The sequence below is a fragment of the Bombina bombina genome, chromosome 2 (genome assembly GCF_027579735.1).
Source record: "Bombina bombina isolate aBomBom1 chromosome 2, aBomBom1.pri, whole genome shotgun sequence".
Classification (NCBI taxonomy): domain Eukaryota; kingdom Metazoa; phylum Chordata; class Amphibia; order Anura; family Bombinatoridae; genus Bombina; species Bombina bombina.
In genome coordinates, this window is record NC_069500.1 from 1,343,032,675 (window position 1) to 1,343,055,154 (window position 22,480).

Consider the following 22,480-nt stretch of genomic DNA (forward strand, 5'->3'; position numbering starts at 1 on the left):
CTTGCATCGGTCTCCGGGCTGGTTTGGGTTGAGAAGTATTACCCTCTTGCTTAGAGGATGTAGAAGTAGAGGCTGGTCCGTTTCTGCGAAAGGGACGAAAATTAGGCTTATTTCTAGCCTTAAAAGACCTATCCTGAGGAAGGGCGTGGCCCTTTCCTCCGGTGATGTCTGAAATAATCTCTTTCAAATCAGGACCAAACAGTGTTTTGCCCTTGAAAGGGATGTTAAGCAATTTTGTCTTGGAAGACACATCCGCTGACCAAGACTTTAGCCAGAGCGCTCTGCGCGCCACGATAGCAAACCCTGAATTTTTCGCCGCTAATCTCGCTAATTGCAAAGCGGCATCTAGAATAAAAGAGTTAGCCAATTTAAGTGCATGAACTCTGTCCATAACCTCCTCATACGAAGATTCTTTATTGAGCGACTTTTCTAGTTCTTCGAACCAGAAACACGCTGCCGTAGTGACAGGAACAATGCATGAAATTGGTTGAAGAAGGTAACCTTGTTGAACAAACATTTTTTTAAGCAAACCCTCTAATTTTTTATCCATAGGATCTTTAAAAGCACAACTATCTTCTATGGGAATAGTAGTGCGTTTGTTTAGAGTAGAGACCGCCCCCTCGACCTTAGGGACTGTCTGCCATAAGTCCTTTCTGGGGTCGACTATAGGAAATAATTTCTTAAATATAGGGGGAGGAACAAAAGGTATGCCGGGCCTTTCCCATTCCTTGTTTACTATGTCCGCCACCCGCTTGGGTATAGGAAAAACATCGGGGGGCACCGGAACCTCTAGGAACTTGTCCATCTTACATAATTTCTCTGGAATGACCAAATTGTCACAATCATCCAGAGTAGATAATACCTCCTTAAGCAGTGCGCGGAGATGTTCTAATTTAAATTTAAATGTTACAACATCAGGTTCAGCTTGTTGAGAAATTTTTCCTGAATCTGAAATTTCTCCCTCAGACAAAACCTCCCTCCTGGCCCCTTCAGATTGGTGTGAGGGTATGTCAGAAACGTTATCAGCGTCCTCTTGCTCTTCAGTGTTTAAAACAGAGCAATCGCGCTTTCTTTGATAAGTAGGCATTTTAGATAAAATATTTGCAATAGAATTATCCATAACAGCCGTTAATTGTTGCATAGTAATAAGTATTGGCGCACTAGATGTACTAGGGGCCTCTTGTGTGGGCAAAACTGGTGTAGACACAGAAGGGGGTGATGCAGTACCATGCTTACTCCCCTCATCTGAAGAATCATCTTGGGCACTATTATTATCTGTGGCATCATTGTCCCTACTTTGTTTGGACACCATGTCACAATTATCACATATATTTAAATGGGGAGACACATTGGCTTTCATACATATAGAACATCGTTTATCTGATGGTTCAGACATGTTAAACAGGCTTAAACTTGTCAACAAAGCACAAAAAAAGTTTTAAAATAAAACCGTTACTGTCACTTTAAATTTTAAACAGAACACACTTTATTACTGAATATGCGAAAAAGTATGAAGCAATTGTTCAAAATTCACCAAAATTTCACCAGTGTCTTAAAGCCTTAAAAGTATTGCACACCAAATTTGAAAGCTTTAACCCTTAAAATAACGGAACCGGAGCCGTTTTTACATTTAACCCCTATACAGTCCCAGGAATCTGCTTTGCTGAGACCCAACCAAGCCCAGAGGGGAATACGATACCAAATGACGCCTTCTATAAGCTTTTTCAGTGGATCTTAGCTCCTCACACATGCATCTGCATGCCTTGCCTTCCAAAAACAACTGCGTATTAGTGGCGCGAAAATGAGGCTCTGCCTATGACTAGAGAAGGCCCCCATCTGAAAAAGGTGTCCATACAGTGCCTGCCGTTTTTTTAACAACAATCCCCAAGATTATAATAACTATAAAGAGCTATAATCTGTCAAATATGCTTAGCAAAGTAATCGTTTTAGCCCAGAAAAATGTCTACCAGTTTTTTAAGCCCTTATAAAGCCTTTATTCTTTTACTTAATCTAAGAAAATGGCTTACCGGTCCCCATAGGGAAAATGACAGCCTTCCAGCATTACAAAGTCTTGTTAGAAATGTGGCCAGTCATACCTCAGGCAGAAAAGTCTGCCAACTGCTTCCCCCAACTGAAGTTACTTCATCTCAACAGTCCTGTGTGGAAACAGCAATCGATTTTAGTAACGTTTGCTAAAATCATCTTCCTCTTACAAACAGAAATCTTCTTCTCTTTTCTGTTTCAGAGTAAATAGTACATACCAGCACTATTTTAAAATAACAAACACTTGATTGAAGAATAAAAACTACATTTAAACACCAAAAAACTCTTAGCCATCTCCGTGGAGATGTTGCCTGTGCAACGGCAAAGAGAATGACTGGGGTAGGCGGAGCCTAGGAGGGATCATATGACCAGCTTTGCTGGGCTCTTTGCCATTTCCTGTTGGGGAAGAGAATATCCCACAAGTAAGGATGACGCCGTGGACCGGACACAACTATGTTGGAGAAATTAGGCCCCAACTAAAGACTTATCACCTCAGAGACAAAAAACGTCCCATTTGTGCAACATGTAAACGTTTTGTCACCACTTAGTATGAGCATTAACATGAGCATTATCCCACTTTGTAAGCATGATCCCAGTCGTTATACAATCACTGCATCTGGCTTACCTCAATATACACAAGGATCTGTCAGCATCTAGAACTTACTCTCTCTAGAAATAAAAATACTGAACATACCTCAAAGCAGGTAATCTGCAGACCGTTTCGCCAACTGAAGTTATCCCATACTCTTCAGTTATGTGTGAGAACAGTAATGGACCTTAGTTACAAACCGCTAAGATCATCAACCTCCAGGTAGAAATCTTCTTATAATTTCTGCCTGAGAGTAAAACAGTACAACGCCGGTACCGTTTGAAAATAAACTCTTGATTGAAGGCAAAACTACACTAAATCACCACATATCTCTTTATACTTCCTATCTTGTCGAGAGTTGCAAAGAGAATGACTGGGGTGGGGGTTAGGGGAGGAGCTATATAGAGTGGGTGTCCTCTTTGCAACTTCCTGTTGGGAAGGAGAATATCCCACAAGTAATGGATGAACCCGTGGACTGGATACACCTTAGAAGAGAAAAACATATTGGCCTTGTCATCTTACCTTTTGCTCAAGAGCTCTCTCCAGTGACTGGACCCTCATTTGTTCTTTCCGCAACATAGCCTGTAGTGCAGTGGCTTCACTCTTTGCTTTGCTGCGTACTTGGGCAATCTCCTCATTGGCTCTACAGAAAAGATAAAAATTAGCAAGCCCCCCCCCAAAGTCAGCAAAAAACTAAATATGCAGGTTAGATGATAAAATACATTTTGAAGTCTTTACATACTGATTCATTAAAAAGGGATATTAAATCCAATGTTTCTTTCATGAGTCAGAGCATGCAATTTTAAGCAACTCTCATTTTCGCCTGTTATGAATTTTTCTTCATTCTCTTGCGATCTATTTGCTGAGCCTAAAATGGCTACTAAGCTTTACATTCCTGCTTTTCACCAAAGAGAGCACTTGCTTATAGGTGGCTACATTTACCCACCAATCAGCAAGCACAACCCAGGTGCTGACCCAAAAATGGCCAGGACCCTAAGCTTTACATTCCTGCTTTTCAAATAAAGATAGCAAGAGAATAAAACAGAGTGAATTAGAAAGTTGCATGCTCTATCTGAATCATTAAAGAAAAAAAATCTGGGTTTAGTATCCCTTTAACACTGCAGATTGCACAGCTGTTAAGCCTTGCATAGCTGAATCCCAGTTGCAAATACTGCTTGTGGATTTGCAGTTATATGTAGATGTGCAGGGAGGGGAGAGCTTGTGACGTACCGGTTTAATTTTTCTTCTGCATGAGCCTTCAATGCTTGATAGCGTTGTTCCTCCTTTTTTATTCGTGCAAGATAATCTTCTACACATTTTTTCAGAGCTTCCTCATTCTGAGGAGGTAAACAATATAATTATTAAAATGTCTAACACATGCAAGTATTGATATAAACTAATATACTATCCCATAAATAAGAGAGAAGTGCTCAACCTGGGAACAAACAAAAGCATAATAGTTCTTGTTCTATGGCTAGTTACCACCCAAGAAGCAGCCTCTTTTTGCGCAACATGTGCCTTTCACAGAGAAGAACTTTCCTGAAGCATATCAATCTGATCCTGACTTCACAGTACAGTCCAACCCCAAAATATCAGACAATCCCTCTCTGAACGAGAGAAAGTTCTTCTCTGTGAAAGGCACATATTGAGCAAAAAGAGGCTGCTTCTTGGGTGGTAACTAGCCATGGAACAAGCTATTATGATATTGTTTGTTCCCAGTTAGAGTGCTCCTCTTTATTTATGCAAATTATGACACTTCGGGACGTCTCCCTAAGTGAGCAATGGGTCCACGTCTGGACTCCTGCATCAGTGTGCCTTGAGGGATATGGCTGCACCTCACTGACGAGGCCCACAATAGGCCGATACATACGTCTGGGGTTTTGCCGTTTCTCGTTCAGAGAGGGATTGCCTGGTATTTCTGGGCCGGACTGCACTGTTAAAAGGGACAGTCTAGTATAAATTAAACTTCCATTATTCAAATAGGACTTAATTTTAATCAACTTTCCAACTTACTTTTATCATCAAATTTGCTTTTTTCACTTGTGTCCATAGATGAAACTAAACCTAGACAGAAATATGCTAATTTCTAAGCCTTTGAGGGCTGCCTCTTATCACATGCTTTTTAAATCTCTTTTCAACACAAAGACAGAAAGTACACGTGGGCCATATAGATAACACTGTGTTCAGGCACAGGGGGTTATTTAAGATTTAGCACAACACAATGCTAAATGCAAAACAATATAATAAACAGTCACACAGTCATGTGATCAGGGGGCTGGAAGAAGGTTCCTAGATACAAGGTAATCAGAGGTAAAAAGTATATTAATATAACTGTTGGCTATGCAAAACTGGGGAATGGGTAATAAAGGGATTATCTATCTTTTAAAACTAACAATTCTATGGTAGACTGTCCCTAAGTCAGGATCAGACTGATATGCTACAGGAAAGTTATTCTGTGAAAGGCACATATTGAGCAAAAAGAGGCTGCTTCTAGGGTGGTAACTAGCTATAGAACAAGCTATTATGCCATTGTTCGTTCCCAGGTTGGGCGCTTCTCTATTTATTTATGCAATATACTATCCCAACTGCCTTATTACAACGTAGGTAATGCATGATCTGTATGTGCCACTGGTTGAATAAATTTGTGACAGTGTTTGTGTTTTAAAGGAACCAAATCTTTATACCTTACGGTAGCCATCCAGAACATCTTTCTGCTTTTCAAATCTTTTGAAGAGTTCGGAAAAGGATTTCTCCATGGAGTTTAGATCTATCTGTACTTGCTGTTTTTCTTGTAATACTTTGTTTACTTCTAGTTTTGCCAGTTCCTTCTGTCTCTGAGAGTCCTCTAAAACAAAGATGCATTTATCTCAATTTAATAATTACTACACAGCCATTTGCTTAGTATAAAGACATTGGGAAGGTTACTCTTTCAAGTCATACAGCATGCAAAACATTGCCCATGGATCTGCTGGTTTAGCAAATCAAAATCATTTTTTTTTTATAAATAATTACCTATCATCTGCGTTATTGTTCCCTCAAACTCAGCAATTATTTTCCTGTTTACAGAAGGGGAATAAAATTAAAGTTGACAAATTAGTAATTTTTGTAGGTGTTAAAATTAAGCATTGTTCTAACACCATAAAAAAAAAAAAATTAGGTTACAGCAGCCAGAATTTATACTCAACCTAACAGGAAACAATTTATTCTTGCATGATAAAGTCATTTTTCTTAGTGAGTGCACAAGACCTTACTTTTGGGAAGTACATCACCTGGACACCAGGAGGAGGCAAAGACACTACACCAGAGCTTTATGTGCACACTAAAACTGCCACCACCAGTTAAAAAAAAAAAAAAAAAAAGAGGGGGGGGGGGGGGATTGTCTCTTGCACTCTCTCTGGTGGTAAGAGTCCACAAGACCTTACTCATGGGAACTAATACCCAAGCTGTGGAGTCCACAAAAAATAAAATGGATGGGACAAAAAGTTAAGACAGGCACCAAGTTATCAACCACCTGAAGAACATTCATACCAAGAGTGGTCTCTGCCAAGACAAGAACCGTGGTAAAGTTAGTGAAACGTATGCAAGGAAGACCAGGTTGCCGCCTCATTCTTCAGAGCCATGGAAGAAAAACTGAATTGGTAGAATAAACTAATTCTGGTCGGCGGTAGCTGTCCTGCCTCAAAGAAAGCCTTGTGAATCAAACTCTTCAACCAAGAATCCAGACACCAAAGTAGCCTTCTAGACGTTACGTTTTCCTGAATACAAAAACTTGACTGACTAAAGTCTTTGGTAGCCGTAATTTTCAATGCCATGACCACATCTAAATTATGTAATCTATCTTTATAAGATTTTCAATTAAGACACAATGAAGGTACAACAATCTGATTAATATTCTCAGCAGAAGGGGGCGGAGTCAACTGCCGACATGGACAGTCGCACTTAGTTGGAACTCCGTACCGACTTTAACTAGGGAATAAGCATACGCATGTAAAACTACTCCAAAACCACAGAAAATAACCCCATCACGTCTACCAGAGGCACTGATAATCCGACACAGCACATAAAGAGACAGCCTCAGGAAACAGACCGGCACCTTGAGATACAGCAGCCCGTAAAAGAGCGCGAACTGAGCACATTAAAAAGGTAAGGGGTAACTAACGCATTAACAAGGAAAACAGAAAACACTGTCCCCACACGCTTGAGAATCTATAACAAATAAATATCTGCTAAGAGTGGGAAATAAAAGGTTTTAGGCCGCAAACGCGAACAGGCCTATAGAGACTGTATAAGTAACACCCCTGCAAAGAATCCCTTACTTGATAGGTTTATAGTTTTGTAGCGCCTTAATCCTAAGTACAGCTGCAGACAAAACAGCGGATAGAGGCCCCTCAGGACTACAAGAGGACTTTTATAACTATAATTAACTCCACCAACGAATACCAAGGCGAGTACAAGCACACTAAAAAATTAAGAGGATTTGCTCAGCTACAACTGCACCTCATACCGACGTCCCTAAATGACGACGACATCATGGCGGCTAGGAAACAGCACAAAGGGGACAAAACACAAAAATATCCCTACAACAGCAACCAAATTAAACACTTATTTCAAAGTCCTGAGTACATCACAAGAGCAAGAAATAGACTCTGAACAAGAAGAACCAACACTTGTCCAAAAATCCACAGACCGCGACATAGAAGTTGAAGCACCGTTAACCAGTGCGGATCTCACCTCACTCGCATCAAAAGAAGACTTTAATACTCTACTACAGCAAGTAGGAAAGATTTTAAAAGATGGTTTAGCAGAAGTCAAAAAGGACATCACTGAACTTAGCGAAAGGATTGAATAAATGGAACAGTCTAATGATGTTACTAACATAGTGGATTAACACTCTAGATGCCTCTCTATCCAAGACATACAAATACAACAGCTTAAAAAAGTCAGAAGACGGGGGGCGTGTCCGTGCAGCGTAATGGATAGGACGCACATTCTGAATGCTCCAGGGAAATCTTTGATAATCCGACGATTATTCATTTTCAGCAGCTATATTAAGTATACATTTTACAACGGTGTCACAGTCCAGCTAATTGTGACCCAATTTTTTATTTTCTTAGCTGTTGTTTGATACTGGGGCATCGGATCGGAACATTAAGGCCTAAGGCGGCGGCCTACTATTAGGTACCCACCTCCCCCCCGGGAAGAGCCGGGTCATCAGTGCTGTCAGGAAAGCCGACTTACTGAACCTCTTCAAAACCCATCACTGAGAAGACCTTAAGCTAATCCACTGATCTCTACTACCGAGCAGCATTAAGACTCTTGCAGCGAGGAATAGAGAACTTTACTTAGCGAAACATGACAGGCATGGCGGATGAGAGCTGCCCGACGCAAGATGGAGATCTTTTTGCAAAGTTTGATATCATCATGCACAAGCTAATTGATAGAGCTCCGTATGATTACTTATTAAAGCGTTTAAACTTTGAGAATGAAATCGCAGCACTCACGACGGATTCACTGGAAGTAGAGCCCTGCAAGGCGCAGACTGGTGCTGACTACAAACCCATAGGGAACCGCGCGGCTCACAGTGTAATCTACCACCCCCCAATACATTCAGAAGCACTCACAGCATAGAACTGCAACCAAGGTCTCCAGAGCACTGGCCGCCGGCTATAGGGAAGCATGTGGAGCTGTCAGATATGACTATAATAGCCAAGGGAGAACCGATCATGCTGAGCATGAAACCAAGGAACCGTACACTAACATATAACCGGACCAATCAGCAAAAGAGGAGGAAAATGCCGGCTCAAGCTGTCTTAATACAAAGGGCTGGGGGGGCCCACCCAAAAAAGTACCACCAATTGACAGACATGCTTCTTACCTGCAAATATAATCGTGATGAATCCCACAGAGGCGGCAACAAGCTGACTACAACACAAGTTACCTCACGGCAAGACATATACCTTCATAGGGAGGGACATATCCCGAAGACAGGAGAGGGGTAACCTGAGGACGCCCTTTACAGACATTATACTGCTGACGTGCCGATAATTGGAACTCTGACAATATTATCATATGCTTTGCAGTGGTGTCAATGACAATGTTGAGACATGTTTCATTGTGGCGCTAGTTCTACGTTCTACAGTTTAATTAGCGTTCATTTCTCTGCTAAAGTTATGTCGGGTAATCATCAGCAATCTGAGGATAGCAATGTTTGGTTGTGTTTTGTAGTATTTTCAGTTTCTTATTCTCATGCTCAGCAAGTTACTATTAATGAGCGTATGTGCTCCTCAGGGCGTACGTAACATCGCTGAAGGAGACTACTGCTTCCGGTAAACTATTCCTATGTTATAATTATTATATCTTATTGTGTTGTAAGGCACCGAGGGGCACATCATACCTTTAAATAATACATTTTTTTGGTTCACAGCACCTTAGAAAGCAAACAAGGCACAGAAGTCTAATTTACATATGCTCCCTGATATGTGACCCTTGGCCGGGGAAGCTGAAGGGAAGAATAGATTATGTAAACATCGAAAGTGACATTCTAAACCAAACGCTTCTTAGAACCAGCTTGCCCATACTTAGTCCCCTAACTGTTATGTTACTATAAGCTCTCTGTTACCCAATTTAACTGGCCATCACGAAAAAGCGATAGCACTACATAACTTTGACTAACACTTTTTATGTCTCTCGTATTAATTCCTCTTTAAGACGGTAGTCTCAGACATATATCAAGCTTACTCTTGAGCAAAGCAGGGCATAGTCCTTTTGATGGGGTACACAAGCTTTATACTACGAGTCATACTGTAGCAAGAATGTTTCACTATCACTACTAATAACTCTTATAACCCACATAAATTACACTCACTCTACAATAAGCTTCATCTCCTGCTTATCTGTGTCTCAGTTTTAATATTTATAAGTCCAATATTGTCTGAATATGCCCAATGTCTCTCACCATACTAAAACTGTTATATTTAAATTGTTTGTTTTCCCTACCCATAACACTCTTCCTCACCTCTACATAACGCCCAATAATGTTCATGAATGTATCTGTCACAGACCCAAGTGTGGTCTATATAGTCAGAAAATTGGGGTCAAAGTATTATACTACAATGGTTATGCTTACTTTGCCTTCCTTACCCCTAGCTCTCCCCCTCACTTCCATATATTCCCAACACTGTTCATAATGTCTATCTGTCACGGACCCAAAAGTGGTCTATATAGTTAGAAAATTGGGATCAATTCACTATCCTTAAAATGTTATACTTTAATTGTTTGCTTTTCCTACCCCTAGCTCCCCCCCCCTCACTGCTATATACCCCCAATACTGTACATATGTGTATCTGTTGCAGACCCGAGAGTGGTCTACATAGCAAGAAAATTGTGATCAATTAAGGCATACACTGATCATAACATGTGTCATCAAGTGTTGCAAAGACTGCTTATAATCAAGCCTCGCACCTTTATACAGTTTGTACACTGGACTAATGTGATGAAGCATTTTATTGTAACAAGCCTTGAAGTAATATGTGCACATTTCATTTATGCCGTGTATGTATTGTTTATCAAAATAAAGCTCTTTTGAAAATTTAAAAAAAAAAAAAAAAAAGTCAGAAGACTTGGACAATAGGGGTAGAAGGCAGAACTTGCGAATTTGTGGTGTGCCTGAAACAGTGACAGGAGATCTAATCCCACATTACTTACAGAAATTGTTCCAGCATCTAACAAACGATCCTTCGGCAACAACATATCAACTAGAAAGAGCACATAGGGCACTGAGACCCAGACCCAAAGACTGACCCACCTAGGGATATAGTCCTAAAATTCCATAAATATCAAGACAAAGAGCTCATAGCCCTAGCAGCCAGAAAGGCCACACCCATCCTCTTTGAAGGGAGATCTATCCAAATTTATGCTGATCCGAGTCAAATGACTCTCTCCAACCGCCGAGAAGCAAAGTTCTTGACTGAACACTTACGAGAGCACAAAATCCCTTATAGATAGAGCTACCCCTTCAGCCTTAAAGTCAACAAGGATAACACGATCATAACATACAGAAGCACAGAAGACCTAGGAGTTCTGCAGGGCACTAGGCCTCCCACCACCTACACTACCTCGCTTGCAAGAGAAAAGCACTCCATCAATAAAGAAACAAGCAGACCTCCCGCAACCTCAGCGTTCTCACTGGCAGACAGTAAACAGAAAAAGGCAGAGAAACACACCAGCCTTTCCCCCTCCAGCAGCAGAGACCTAGAGGAAACAAGATATCAAAAAGGACCAAGAAAAAAAAATCCAGGACTGGATAAACTTGCAATTTCAAAGATTAAGACACTTTATATCCTTTTCTTTGCATTCTTATGAGATAGAGTATAGTATATACCTTAATCAGTTATCCTAAGGTGCCTAATTGGCACACTGAAATATTACCCTAAGAAAGGTCTACTCAGGTTCCTTATAATTTTAGCTGACGAATAGGATGGTTTTCAGCCTGATACATCAAAAAGAAAATGTATGCTTACTTGATAAATTTATTTCTTCTTGGATACGATGAGTCCACGGATCATCTTCATTACTTATGGGATATTCCCTTCCTGGTCAGCAGAAAGAGGCAAAGAGTACCACAGCAGAGCTGTTAAATAGCTCCTCCCTTCCCTCCCACTGCAGTCATTCAACCAAAGTTAGGAAGAGAAAGGAAAAGCCAAGGTGCAGAGGTGACTGAAGTTTACAATAAAAAAAAACATCCTGTCTAAAAATAACAGGGCGGGCCGTGGACTCATCGTGTCCAAGAAGAAATAAATTTATCAGGTAAGCATACATTTTTCTTTTCTTCTTAAAGCCACGACGAGTCCACAGATCACCTTCATTAATTATGGGATCCAATACCCAAGCTAGAGTACACGGATGATACGGGAGGGACAAGACAGGACACCTAAACGGAAGGCAGCACTGCATGAAGAACCTTTCTCCCAAAAGCCGCCTCAGCCGATACAAAATTTTACAAATTTAAAAATTTTACAAGTGTGAAGAGAAGACCAAGTTGCAGCCTTGCAAATCTGTTCCACAGAAGCTTAATTTTTGAATGCCCATGAGAAAGCAATAGCCCTAGTGGAATGAGCCGTAATCCTCTCAGGAGGCTGTTGTCCAGCAGTTTCATAAGCCAAAGCGTATAATACTCTTGAGCCAAAAAGAAAGAAACAGCCGTAGCTTTCTGTCCCATAAGTTTGTCTGAAAATACCACAAACAAAGAGGAAAACTGGCGAAAGTCTTTAGTCGCCTGTAAATAAAACTTTAAAGCACGAACTACATCCAAATAGTGTAAGAGCCTCTCCTTCTTAGAAGGATTAGGACACAAGGAAGGTACAACAATTTCCCGATTAATGTTCCGATCAGAAACAACCTTGGGAAGAAATCCAAATTTCATACGTATGACAACCTTATCCGCATGAAAAAACAATTTATGCTTACCTGATAAATTTATTTCTCTTGTAGTGTATCCAGTCCACGGATCATCCATTACTTATGGGATATTCTCCTTCCCAACAGGAAGTTGCAAGAGGATCACCCACAGCAGAGCTGCTATATAGCTCCTCCCCTGCCATATCCAGTCATTCGACCGAAGCAAACAGAGAAAGGAGAAACCATAGGGTGCAGTGGTGACTGTAGTTTAATTAAATTTTAGACCTGCCTTAAAATGACAGGGCGGGCCGTGGACTGGATACACTACAAGAGAAATAAAGTTATCAGGTAAGCATAAATTATGTTTTTTTCTTGTTAAGTGTATCCAGTCCACGGATCATCCATTACTTATGGGATACCAATACCAAAGCTAAAGTACACGGATGATGGGAGGGACAAGGCAGGGATTAAGCGGAAGGAACCACTGCCTGAAGAACCTGTCTCCCAAAAACAGCCTCCGAAGAAGCAAAAGTGTCAAATTTGTAAAATTTTGAAAAAGTGTGAAGCGAAGACCAAGTTGCGGCCTTGCAAATCTGTTCAGAGGCCTCCTTTTTAAAGGCCCAGGTGGAAGCCACAGCTCTAGTAGAATGAGCTGTAATTTTTTCAGGGTGCTGCTGTCCAGCAGTCTCATAGGCTAGGCGTATAATACTCCGAAGCCAAAAGGAAAGAGGTTGCCGAAGCTTTTTCACTTCTCCTCTGTCCAGAATAAACGACAAACAGGGAAGATGTTTGATGAAAATCTTTAGTAGCTTGTAAGTAAAACTTCAAGACACGGACTACGTCCAGATTATGTAAAAGACGTTCCTTCTTTGAAGAAGGATTGGGACACAATGATGGAACAACAATCTCTTGATTGATATTCTTGTCAGAAACCACCTTAGGTAAAAACCCAGGTTTGGTAAGCAGAACTACCGTATCTGCATGAAAAATCAGATAAGGAGAATCACATTGTAAGGCAGATAGCTCAGAGACTCTCCGAGCTGAGGAAATAGCCATCAAAAACAGAACTTTCCAAGATAAAAGCTTAATATCAATGGAATGAAGGGGTTCAAACGGAACTCCTTGAAGAACCAAGATTGAGCTCCATGGGGGAGCAACAGGTTTAAACACAGGCTTAATTCTAACCAAAGCCTGACGAAATGCCTGGACGTCTGGAACTTCTGCCAGACGCTTGTGCAAAAGAATAGACAGAGCAGAAATCTGTCCCTTTAAGGAACTAGCTGATAATCCTTTGTCCAAACCCTCTTGGAGAAAGGACAATATCCTAGGAATCCTAACCTTACTCCATGAGTAATTCTTAGATTCACACCAGTAAAGATATGTACGCCATATCTTGTGATAGATTTTCCTGGTAACAGGCTTTCGTGCCTGTATTAAGGTATCAATGACTGACTCGGAGAAGCCACGCTTTGATAGAATCAAGCGTTCAATCTCCATGCAGTCAGTCTCAGAGAAATTAGATTTGGATGATTGAAAGGACCTTGTATCAGAAGGTCCTGTCTTAGAGGCAGAGTCCATGGTGGAAAGGATGACATGTCCACTAGGTCTGCATACCAGGTCCTGCGTGGCCACGCAGGGGCTATTAGAATCACCGATGCTCTCTCCTGTTTCATTTTGGCAATCAGTCGAGGGAGCAGAGGAAACTGTGGAAACACCTAAGCCAGGTTGAAGAACCAAGGCGCTGCTAGAGCATCTATCAGCGTTGCTTCTGGGTCCCTGGACCTGGATTCGTAACAAGGAAGCTTGGCGTTCTGGCGAGACGCCATGAGATCCAACTCTGGTTTGCCCCAACGATGAATCAACTGAGCAAACACCTCCGGATGGAGTTCCCACTCCCCCGGGTGAAAAGTCTGACGACTTAGAAAAACCGCCTCCCAGTTCTCCACGCCTGGGATATGGATTGCTGACAGGTGGCAAGAGTGAGTCTCTGCCCAGCGAATTATTTTTGAGACTTCTAACATCGCTAGGGAACTCCAGGTTCCCCCTTGATGGTTGATGTAAGCCACAGTCGTGATATTGTGCGACTGAAATCTGATGAACCTCAGTGTTGCTAACTGAGGCCAAGCCAGAAGAGCATTGAATATTGCTCTTAACTCCAGAATATTTATCGGAAGGAGTTTCTCCTCCTGAGTCCACTATCCCTGTGCCTTCAGGGAGTTCCAGACTGCACCCCAACCTAGAAGGCTGGTATCTGTTACAATTGTCCAATCTGGCCTGCGAAAAGTCATACCCTCGGACAGGTGGACCCGAGACAACCACCAGAGAAGAGAATCTCTGGTCTCTTGATCCAGATTTAGCAGAGGGGACAAATCTGTGTAATCCCCATTCCACTGACTTAGCATGCATAATTGCAGCGGTCTGAGATGTAGGCGCGCAAATGGCACTATGTCCATTGCCGCTACCATTAAGCCGATCACCTCCATACACTGAGCCACCGAAGGGCGCGGCATGGAATGAAGAATACGGCAAGCATTTAGAAGTTTTGATAACCTGGACTCAGTCAGGTAAATTTTCATCTCTACAGAATCTATAAGTCCCTAAGAAGGAGACTCTTGTGAGTGGGGATAGAGAACTCTTTTCCTCGTTCACTTTCCACCCGTGCGATCTCAGAAATGCCAGAACTATCTCTGTATGAGACTTGGCAATTTGAAAGCTTGACGCCTGTATCAGGATGTCGTCTAGATACGGAGCCACCGCTATGCCTCGCGGTCTTAGAACCGCCAGAAGTGAGCCCAGAACCTTCGTAAAGATTCTCGGGGCTGTAGCCAACCCGAAGGGAAGAGCTACAAATTGGTAATGCCTGTCTAGAAAGGCAAACCTTAGGAACCGATGATGATCTTTGTGAATCGGTATGTGAAGGTAGGCATCCTTTAAGTCCACTGTGGACATGTACTGACCCTCTTGGATCATGGGTAGGATGGTCCGAATAGTTTCCATTTTGAAAGATGGAACTCTGAGGAATTTGTTTAAGATCTTTAGATCCAAAATTGGTCTGAAGGTTCCCTCTTTTTTGGGAACCACAAACAGATTTGAATAAAAACCCTGTCCTTGTTCCGTCCGCGGAACTGGATGGATCACTCCCATTACTAGGAGGTCTTGCACACAGCGTAGGAATGCCTCTTTCTTTATCTGATTTGCAGATAGCCTTGAAAGATGAAATCTCCCTTGTGGAGGGGAAGCTTTGAAGTCCAGAAGTTATCCCTGAGATATGATCTCCAACGCCCAGGGATCCTGAACATCTCTTGCCCACGCCTGGGCGAAGAGAAAAAGTCTGCCCCTTACTAGATCCGTCGCCGGATAGGGGGCCGTTCCTTCATGCTGTCTTAGAGGCAGCAGCAGGCTTTCTGGCCTGCTTGCCTTTGTTCCAGGACTGGTTAGGTTTCCAGGCCTGCTTAGATTGAGCAAAAGTTCCCTCTTGTTTTGAAGCGGAGGAAGTTGATGCTGCACCTGCCTTGGAATTTCGAAAGGCACGAAAATTATACTGTTTGGCCTTAGATTTGGCCCTGTCCTGAGGAAGGGTATGACCCTTACCTCCAGTAATGTCAGAAATAATTTCTTTCAAACCAGGCCCGAATAAGGTCTGCCCCTTGAAAGGAATGTTGAGTAATTTAGACTTTGAAGTCACATCAGCTGATGTGGATTTGAGCCATAGCGCCCTACGCGCCTGGATGGCGAATCCGGAATTCTTAGCCGTTAGTTTAGTCAAATGAACAATGGCATCAGAAACAAATTAGTTAGCTAGCTTAAGAGTTCTAAGCTTGTCAAAAATTTCAGTCAATGGAGCTGTATGGATGGCCTATTCCAGGGCCTCAAACCAGAATGCCGCCGCAGCAGTGACAGGCGCAATGCATGCAAGGGGCTGTAAAATAAAACCTTGTTGAATAAACATTTTCTTAAGGTAACCCTCCAATTTTTTATCCATTGGATCTGAAAAAGCACAACTGTCCTCAACCGGGATAGTGGTACGCTTTGCTAAAGTAGAAACTGCTCCCTCCACCTTAGGGACGGTCTGCCATAAGTCCCGTGTAGTGGCATCTATTGGAAACATTTTTCTAAATATAGGAGGTGGGGAAAAGGGCACACCGGGCCTATCCCACTCCTTACTAATAATTTCTGTAATCTTTTTAGGTATTGGAAAAACATCAGTACTCACCGGCACTGCATAGTATTTATCCAGCCTACACAATCTCTCTGGCACTGCAATTGTGTCAGTGTCATTCAGAGCAGCTAATACCTCCCCAAGCAATACACAGAGGTTCTCAAGCTTAAATTTAAAATTAGAAATCTCTGAATCAGGTCTCCCCGAATCAGAGACGTCACCCACAGACTGAAGCTCTCCGTCCTCAGGTTCTGCATATTGTGACTCAGTATCAGACATGGCTCTTACAGCATCTACGCGCTCTGTATCTCATCTAACCCCAGAGCTATCGCGCTTGCCTCTCAATTCAGGCAATCTGGATAATACCTCTGACAGGGTATTATTCATGATTGCAGCCATGTCCTGCAAAGTAATCGCTATGGGCGTCCCTGATGTACTTGGCACCATATTAGCGTGCATCCCTTGAGCGGGAGGCGAAGGGTCCGACACGTGGGGAGAGTTAGTCGGCATAACTTCCCCCTCGACAGACCCCTCTGGTGACAATTCTTTTATAGATAAAGACTGATCTTTACTGTTTAAGGTGAAATCAATACATTTAGTACACATTCTCCTATGGGGCTCCACCATGGCTTTTAAACATAATGAACAAGTATCCTCTGTTTCAGACATGTTTGTACAGACTAGCAATGAGACTAGCAAGCATGGAAAACACTTTAAAGCAAGTTAACAAGCAATATAAAAAAACGTTACTGTGCCTTTAAGAGAAACAAATTGACAAAATTTGAAACAGTGATAAAAGGCAGTTACACTAACAAAATTTTTACAGTGTATGTAACAAGTCAGCAGAGCATTGCACCCACTTGCAAATGGATGATTAACCCCTTAATAACAAAAACAGAATAATAAATGACAAACGTTTTTTAAACACAGTCACAACAACTGCCACAGTCTACTGTGATTGTTACCCTCTTCAAACACGACTTTGAAGCCTTTTGAGCCCTTCAGAGATGTCCTGTATCATGCAGAGGGAAGCTGAATGTCTGTCAGTATTTTTAGCTGCACAGAAAAGCACTAAAATAGGCCCTTCCCACTCATATTGCAACAGTGGAAAGCTTCAGGAAACTGTCTAGGCAGAAATCAAACCAGCCATGTGGAAAAAAACTAGGCCCCAATAAGTTTTGTCACCAAACATATATAAAAACGATTAACATGCCAGCAAACGTTTTATATTACATTTTTATAATAGTATGCATCTCTATTAATAAGCCTGATACCAGTAGCTATCACTGCATTTAAGGCTTTACTTACATTAATCCGGTATAAGCAGCATTTTCTAGCAAATTCCATCCCTAGAAAAATACCTTATTGCAGGAAAACCTACACTCCATTCCCTCTCTGAAGTTACCTCACTCCTCAGAATATGTGAGAACAGCCATGGATCTTAGTTACTTCTGCTAAGATCATAGAAAATGCAGGCAGATTCTTCTTCTAAATACTGCCTGAGATAAACAGCACACTCCGGTACCATTTAAAAATAAACTTTTGATTGAAGAAATAAACTAAGTATAAAACACCACACCTCTTACGACCTCCATCTAGGTTGAGGCTTGCAAGAGAATGACTGGATATGGCAGTTAGGGGAGGAGCTATATAGCAGCTCTGCTGTGGGTGATCCTCTTGCAACTTCCTGTTGGGAAGGAGAATATCCCATAAGTAATGGATGATCCGTGGACTGGATACACTTAACAAGGGAAATAAGGTAAGGAGGCACACATTGTAATGCTGAAAGCTCAGACACTCTACGAGCAGAAGAAATCGCTGCCAAAAATAAAACCTTCCAAGATAACAACTTGATATCTAAGGAATGAATAGGTTCAAACGGAACCCCTTGAAGAACCTTGAGAACTAAATTAAGAGTCCATGGAGGAGTAACTGGTCTAAACAAAGGCCTAATTCTGGTTAAGGCCTGAAAAAAAGACTGAACATCAGGGACATCAGCTAGATGCTTATTGTTACGGTTACCCTTAGTCTCGCTGAGAGATGGACCGCTTAGTAGCCTGGATCCCTATTGCTAAAGAGGGGAGAAGCTGCTTTCCATAGTATTCTATATGAGTCTCGCAAATATAGAATAATCTCCCTTAGCTGCAGTACAGCTAGGATACCCTTCTGCCCACAAAAACGAGTCAACGCTGCGATTGAGGGTCAAACAAGAACTCAGGACTGGGATGCCCAGCCTGCTTTTTATTAAGGTTACATGCACACAGGGCACTCCCAGGGGGGGGGGGGGGAGCACAAAATCCCCCATCACACATTTAGATAGAGAGCACTGTCCTTTGACAGGCCACAATAGGATTACAGTACTTAAGATAACAAGTTTACAAGTTCATCTTATCAATTAGCAGTCTGGCTCCAGAGGTGATTAGACAATAGTTTCTAAAAGCTGAAAAAAGTTAACTCTTTATGAAATGATACTTGTTACGGTTTTCTTGGAGCCCTTCTTAGGCGCTGGCTTGGCTGGTTCAGGCATTGCTGCTGGGAAATAAGCTCTTCACAACAAAATAACTAATGCTTCTGTAACAGTGCTCCCTTTCTGTGGAACACTCTGGCAGACACGGTCTGACCCCTTTTCGGGGCAGACTAAGGCTGTCCAGACCGCTGGTTATGCGGGGCTGAGGTCGGTTTGTCTGGACAACCCGTCGGCGTTGCCATTCTGTTTCCCAGGTCTGTAAGTAATGGTGAAATTGAAGGGTTGCAACGATAAGCTCCAACGTAATAGCCTGCCGTTATCTCCAGAGACCCGGTTCAGCCACACCAACGGGTTATGGTCGGTGACCAGGGTGAACTCCTGACCATATAAATAGGGAGTCAATTTCTTTAATGCCCACACCAAAGCCAAACACTCCTTTTCGACCGCTGCATAGCTGACTTCGCGGGGCAGGAGCTTCCGGCTGATGTAGGCAACTGGATGCTCCCCTCCATCTTCGCCTACTTGGCTGAGGACGGCTCCCAGCCCGAACATGGAAGCATCTGTATGGACGATAAAACGTTTGTTAAGGGCTGGGGCCGCCAAGACAGGAGCGTTAGAGCATTTTTGAGAGCCTGGAAAGCCGTTTCACAGTGGGGAGACCACAGGACCTGTCGAGGTAAGTTCTTCTTGGTCAAGTCAGTCAGGGGTTTGGCAAGTGTGCTGTAGTCTGGTACGAACCGTCTATAGTACCCTGCCGTGCCCAGGAAGGCTAGGACCTGAGTCTTAGTGATGGGGGTGGGCCAATTGGCGACAGCTTCTATCTTGGCCGGCTCTGGTCGCTGCTTTCCACACCCCACCCGGTGACCCAGGTACTGTACCTCGGCCATCCCAAAGTGGCATTTTTCTGGCTTCAGAGTCAGGCCAGCAGCCCGGATCTGATCCAGAACCATTCCTACATGAGCTAAGTGGTCCTCCCAGGACTCACTGTGGATCGCTATGTCGTCCAGGTAGGCGCAAGCAAAACTCTGGAAGCCATCCAGGAGCCTATCCACCAAGCGCTGGAATGTAGCTGGGGCATTCTTCATCCCAAACGGCATTACCCTAAACTGATATAAGCCGAATGGGGTGACGAATGCCGACTTGGGGATAGCCTCCGGGGCCAGGGGAATCTGCCAGTAACCTTTGCAGAGGTCAATAGTGGTCAGGTAATTTCCCCTGGCTATACGATCGAGTAGCTCGTCTACCCTGGGCATAGGGTAAGCGTCCGTCACGGTTTTTTCATTGAGCCTCCGATAGTCTACGCAGAACCGGGTGGTCCCATCTTTCTTGGGCACCAAGACAACTGGGGAGGCCCAGGGACTATCGGAGGGCTCAATTACCCTGAGCTGGAGCATCTCATCGATCTCCTTCTTCATTCCTGTCCTAACTGCTTCGGGGATTCGGTACGGAGCCTGGCGCAAGGGAGCTTGTCCCGGAGTATCTACCTGGTGGGTGGTTAAAGTAGTGTACCCTGGCTTCGGGGAGAAGGTGAGGTGTTTGGACTGGAGGAGTTGGCTGAGCTGCTCCCTTTCAGTGGGGCTAAGTCGGTCTCCTATCTGAACCTGAGCCACTATACCTGTGGGGAGACTCTTTTCTAATAGGTCTGGAATGGGTAGACTGTCAGGGTCTTCCTGAGGGGAACAACATACGGCCGTCACGTTCTCTGGTCGCTCAAAATATTCCTTGAGCATGTTTACATGGAATGTCTTTCTAAGATTGTTGTCATGGCAGCTAGCTATCACATAAGTGGTGTCTCCCCTTTTCTCTACGATCTGGTAGGGACCCTGCCAGGACGCCTGCAATTTGTCTGTCTTCACCGGCTTAAGTACTAACACCTTTTGTCCTATGGTGAAGATTCTCTTTCGGGCCCCCCGATCGTACCATACTTTCTGTCTTCTCTGGGCCAACTGGAGATTAGCCCGCACGGATTTGGCTAATTGCTCCATTCGGTCCCTGAGTTCCAGCACGTATGGCACAATGGGGACACCGTCAGCCTCCATCTCTCCCTCCCAGTGCTCCCGGATCAGGTTTAGGGGTCCCCGTACCTTTCTTCCGTAGAGCAACTCGAAGGGAGAGAACCCTGTCGTTTCCTGGGGCACCTCCCGATAAGCAAATAGGAGGTGCGGCAGGAAGCGTTCCCAGTCTCGGTATTCCTGAGTGAACGTCTTGAGCATTTGCTTGAGGGTCCCATTGAACCTCTCACACAGCCCGTTCGTCTGGGGGTGGTATGGGGAGCTCAGGAGGGACTTAATTTTGCAAACCTGCCAGAGTTGTTGGGTCAATTCAGCCGTAAATTGGGTGCCTCGGTCGGATAGGATTTCTTTTGGAAATCCTACCCGGGAGAACACCTGTACTAGTGCATTCGCTACCGTATCCGCTTGTATGTTGGATAGGGCGACAGCCTCTGGGTACCTGGTAGCGTAGTCCACTACGGTAAGAATGTAGCGCTTACCGGAGGGACTAGGGGTAGCCAGTGGTCCCACTAGGTCAATAGCAACCCGGCTGAAGGGTTCCTCTACAATGGGCATATTTACTAGATGGGCTTTAGGGTGATCGCCTCGCCTTCCTACTCGTTGACACACATCGCAGGTGTTACAGTAAGTTCTAACGTCAGCGTGCACCCCTGGCCAAAAGAACGTGTGAGTAATGCGGTGTAGGGTACGGGTTACGGCTAGGTGGCCTGCTAAGGGGATGTTGTGGCCTATCTTGAGGATTTCTTGACGGTATTTGTGGGGCACTACCAGCTGTCGCCTACGCTGTCCCCTTTTCTCTGTCCAGCGGTATATTTTCCCTTTTTCCCATAAGAATGTTTCGTTATCTGCCCCGCCCCCTCCGGTCTCTGCTCGTTCCCGGTACTTTTGTAAAGTCGGGTCAGTCTTAGACTCTGTCTCGAAAGCATCTGGGGTGTCCCAGGGTATGGGGCCTAACATGTCAGGCAAGGTCGGGGTAGGTCTTACCTGTGTCTCCCACACTGGTGAGAGCTCTCGCTCCATCCGGGCTTGGGCCCGTGTAGTCACTGGGTCCGCCTCGTTGTTGCATACTGGAGCATAGGCAGAAGTCATGGGGCCCAAATCGTTGCCCAGTAGTACTTCGGCAGGTAAATTATCCATTATGCCCACGTTCACAGCCCCCTTTCCCGCTCCCCAATCAAGATGCACTTGAGCTGTTGGAATTTTGTACACATCCCCCCCCGCCACTCTAACGGCCACAGTCTGTCCGGATCGCTTGTGCTCTGGCACCAAATGACTCTGTACCAGCGTGATAGTAGCCCCTGTGTCTCTCAATCCCTCTGTAGATCGCCCCTCGAGCCATACCTTCTGCCGATGGTGCTGGCGGTTATCTGAGGCAGCATATACAGGGTCCACCTCGTGAAGCGGCCCCACATATCCCTCCATAGGGGCCTCTTGGTTAACACAGAGGGCCCGGGCCGGACGATAGGACCCAGAGGGGTAATTGTAATTCCTGGGTGTCTGGTGCGTATTAAGGGGGCAGCTAGCCATGAAATGCCCTGGTTGCTTGCATCGGTGGCAAGTCGGTCTGGGACGCTCAGAGCTGTTATTGTGTGGTCCTGAGTGTCGGACGGGCCCTGTGGGCACCGGGGCTCGGAATTCAGCACGAGGGGGTGCACGGTAAACCTCTCTAGGTTCGACCCGTGCTGGAGCTCGGTAGTTCATGGGTTCGTGAAGACGGGAGTCATAATGTTCATCGGCCAATTTGGCTGCTTCTTCTAAGGTAGAAGGCCGCCTGTCTCGCAGCCATTCCTTCCCTTGCTGTTCCATGCCATTAT

General features: G+C 44.0%; 1 protein-coding gene across 2 annotated transcripts in view; it reads right to left on the bottom strand.

Annotated features, from left to right (window-relative positions):
- Positions 1-3,130: 3,130 nt before the first annotated feature.
- Positions 3,131-22,480, bottom strand: part of TACC3 (transforming acidic coiled-coil containing protein 3) — a 111,592-nt gene continuing 92,242 nt past the window's right edge. For both annotated transcript variants that reach the window (XM_053704230.1, XM_053704229.1), the window contains exons 12-15: positions 5,645-5,688; positions 5,317-5,477; positions 3,863-3,969; positions 3,131-3,275 (exon numbers count right to left, since the gene is read on the bottom strand). In XM_053704230.1, coding sequence (XP_053560205.1) covers positions 3,146-3,275; positions 3,863-3,969; positions 5,317-5,477; positions 5,645-5,688 — 442 coding nt within the window. In that variant the 3' untranslated portion in view covers positions 3,131-3,145. The remainder of the gene's footprint in view (positions 3,276-3,862; positions 3,970-5,316; positions 5,478-5,644; positions 5,689-22,480) is intronic.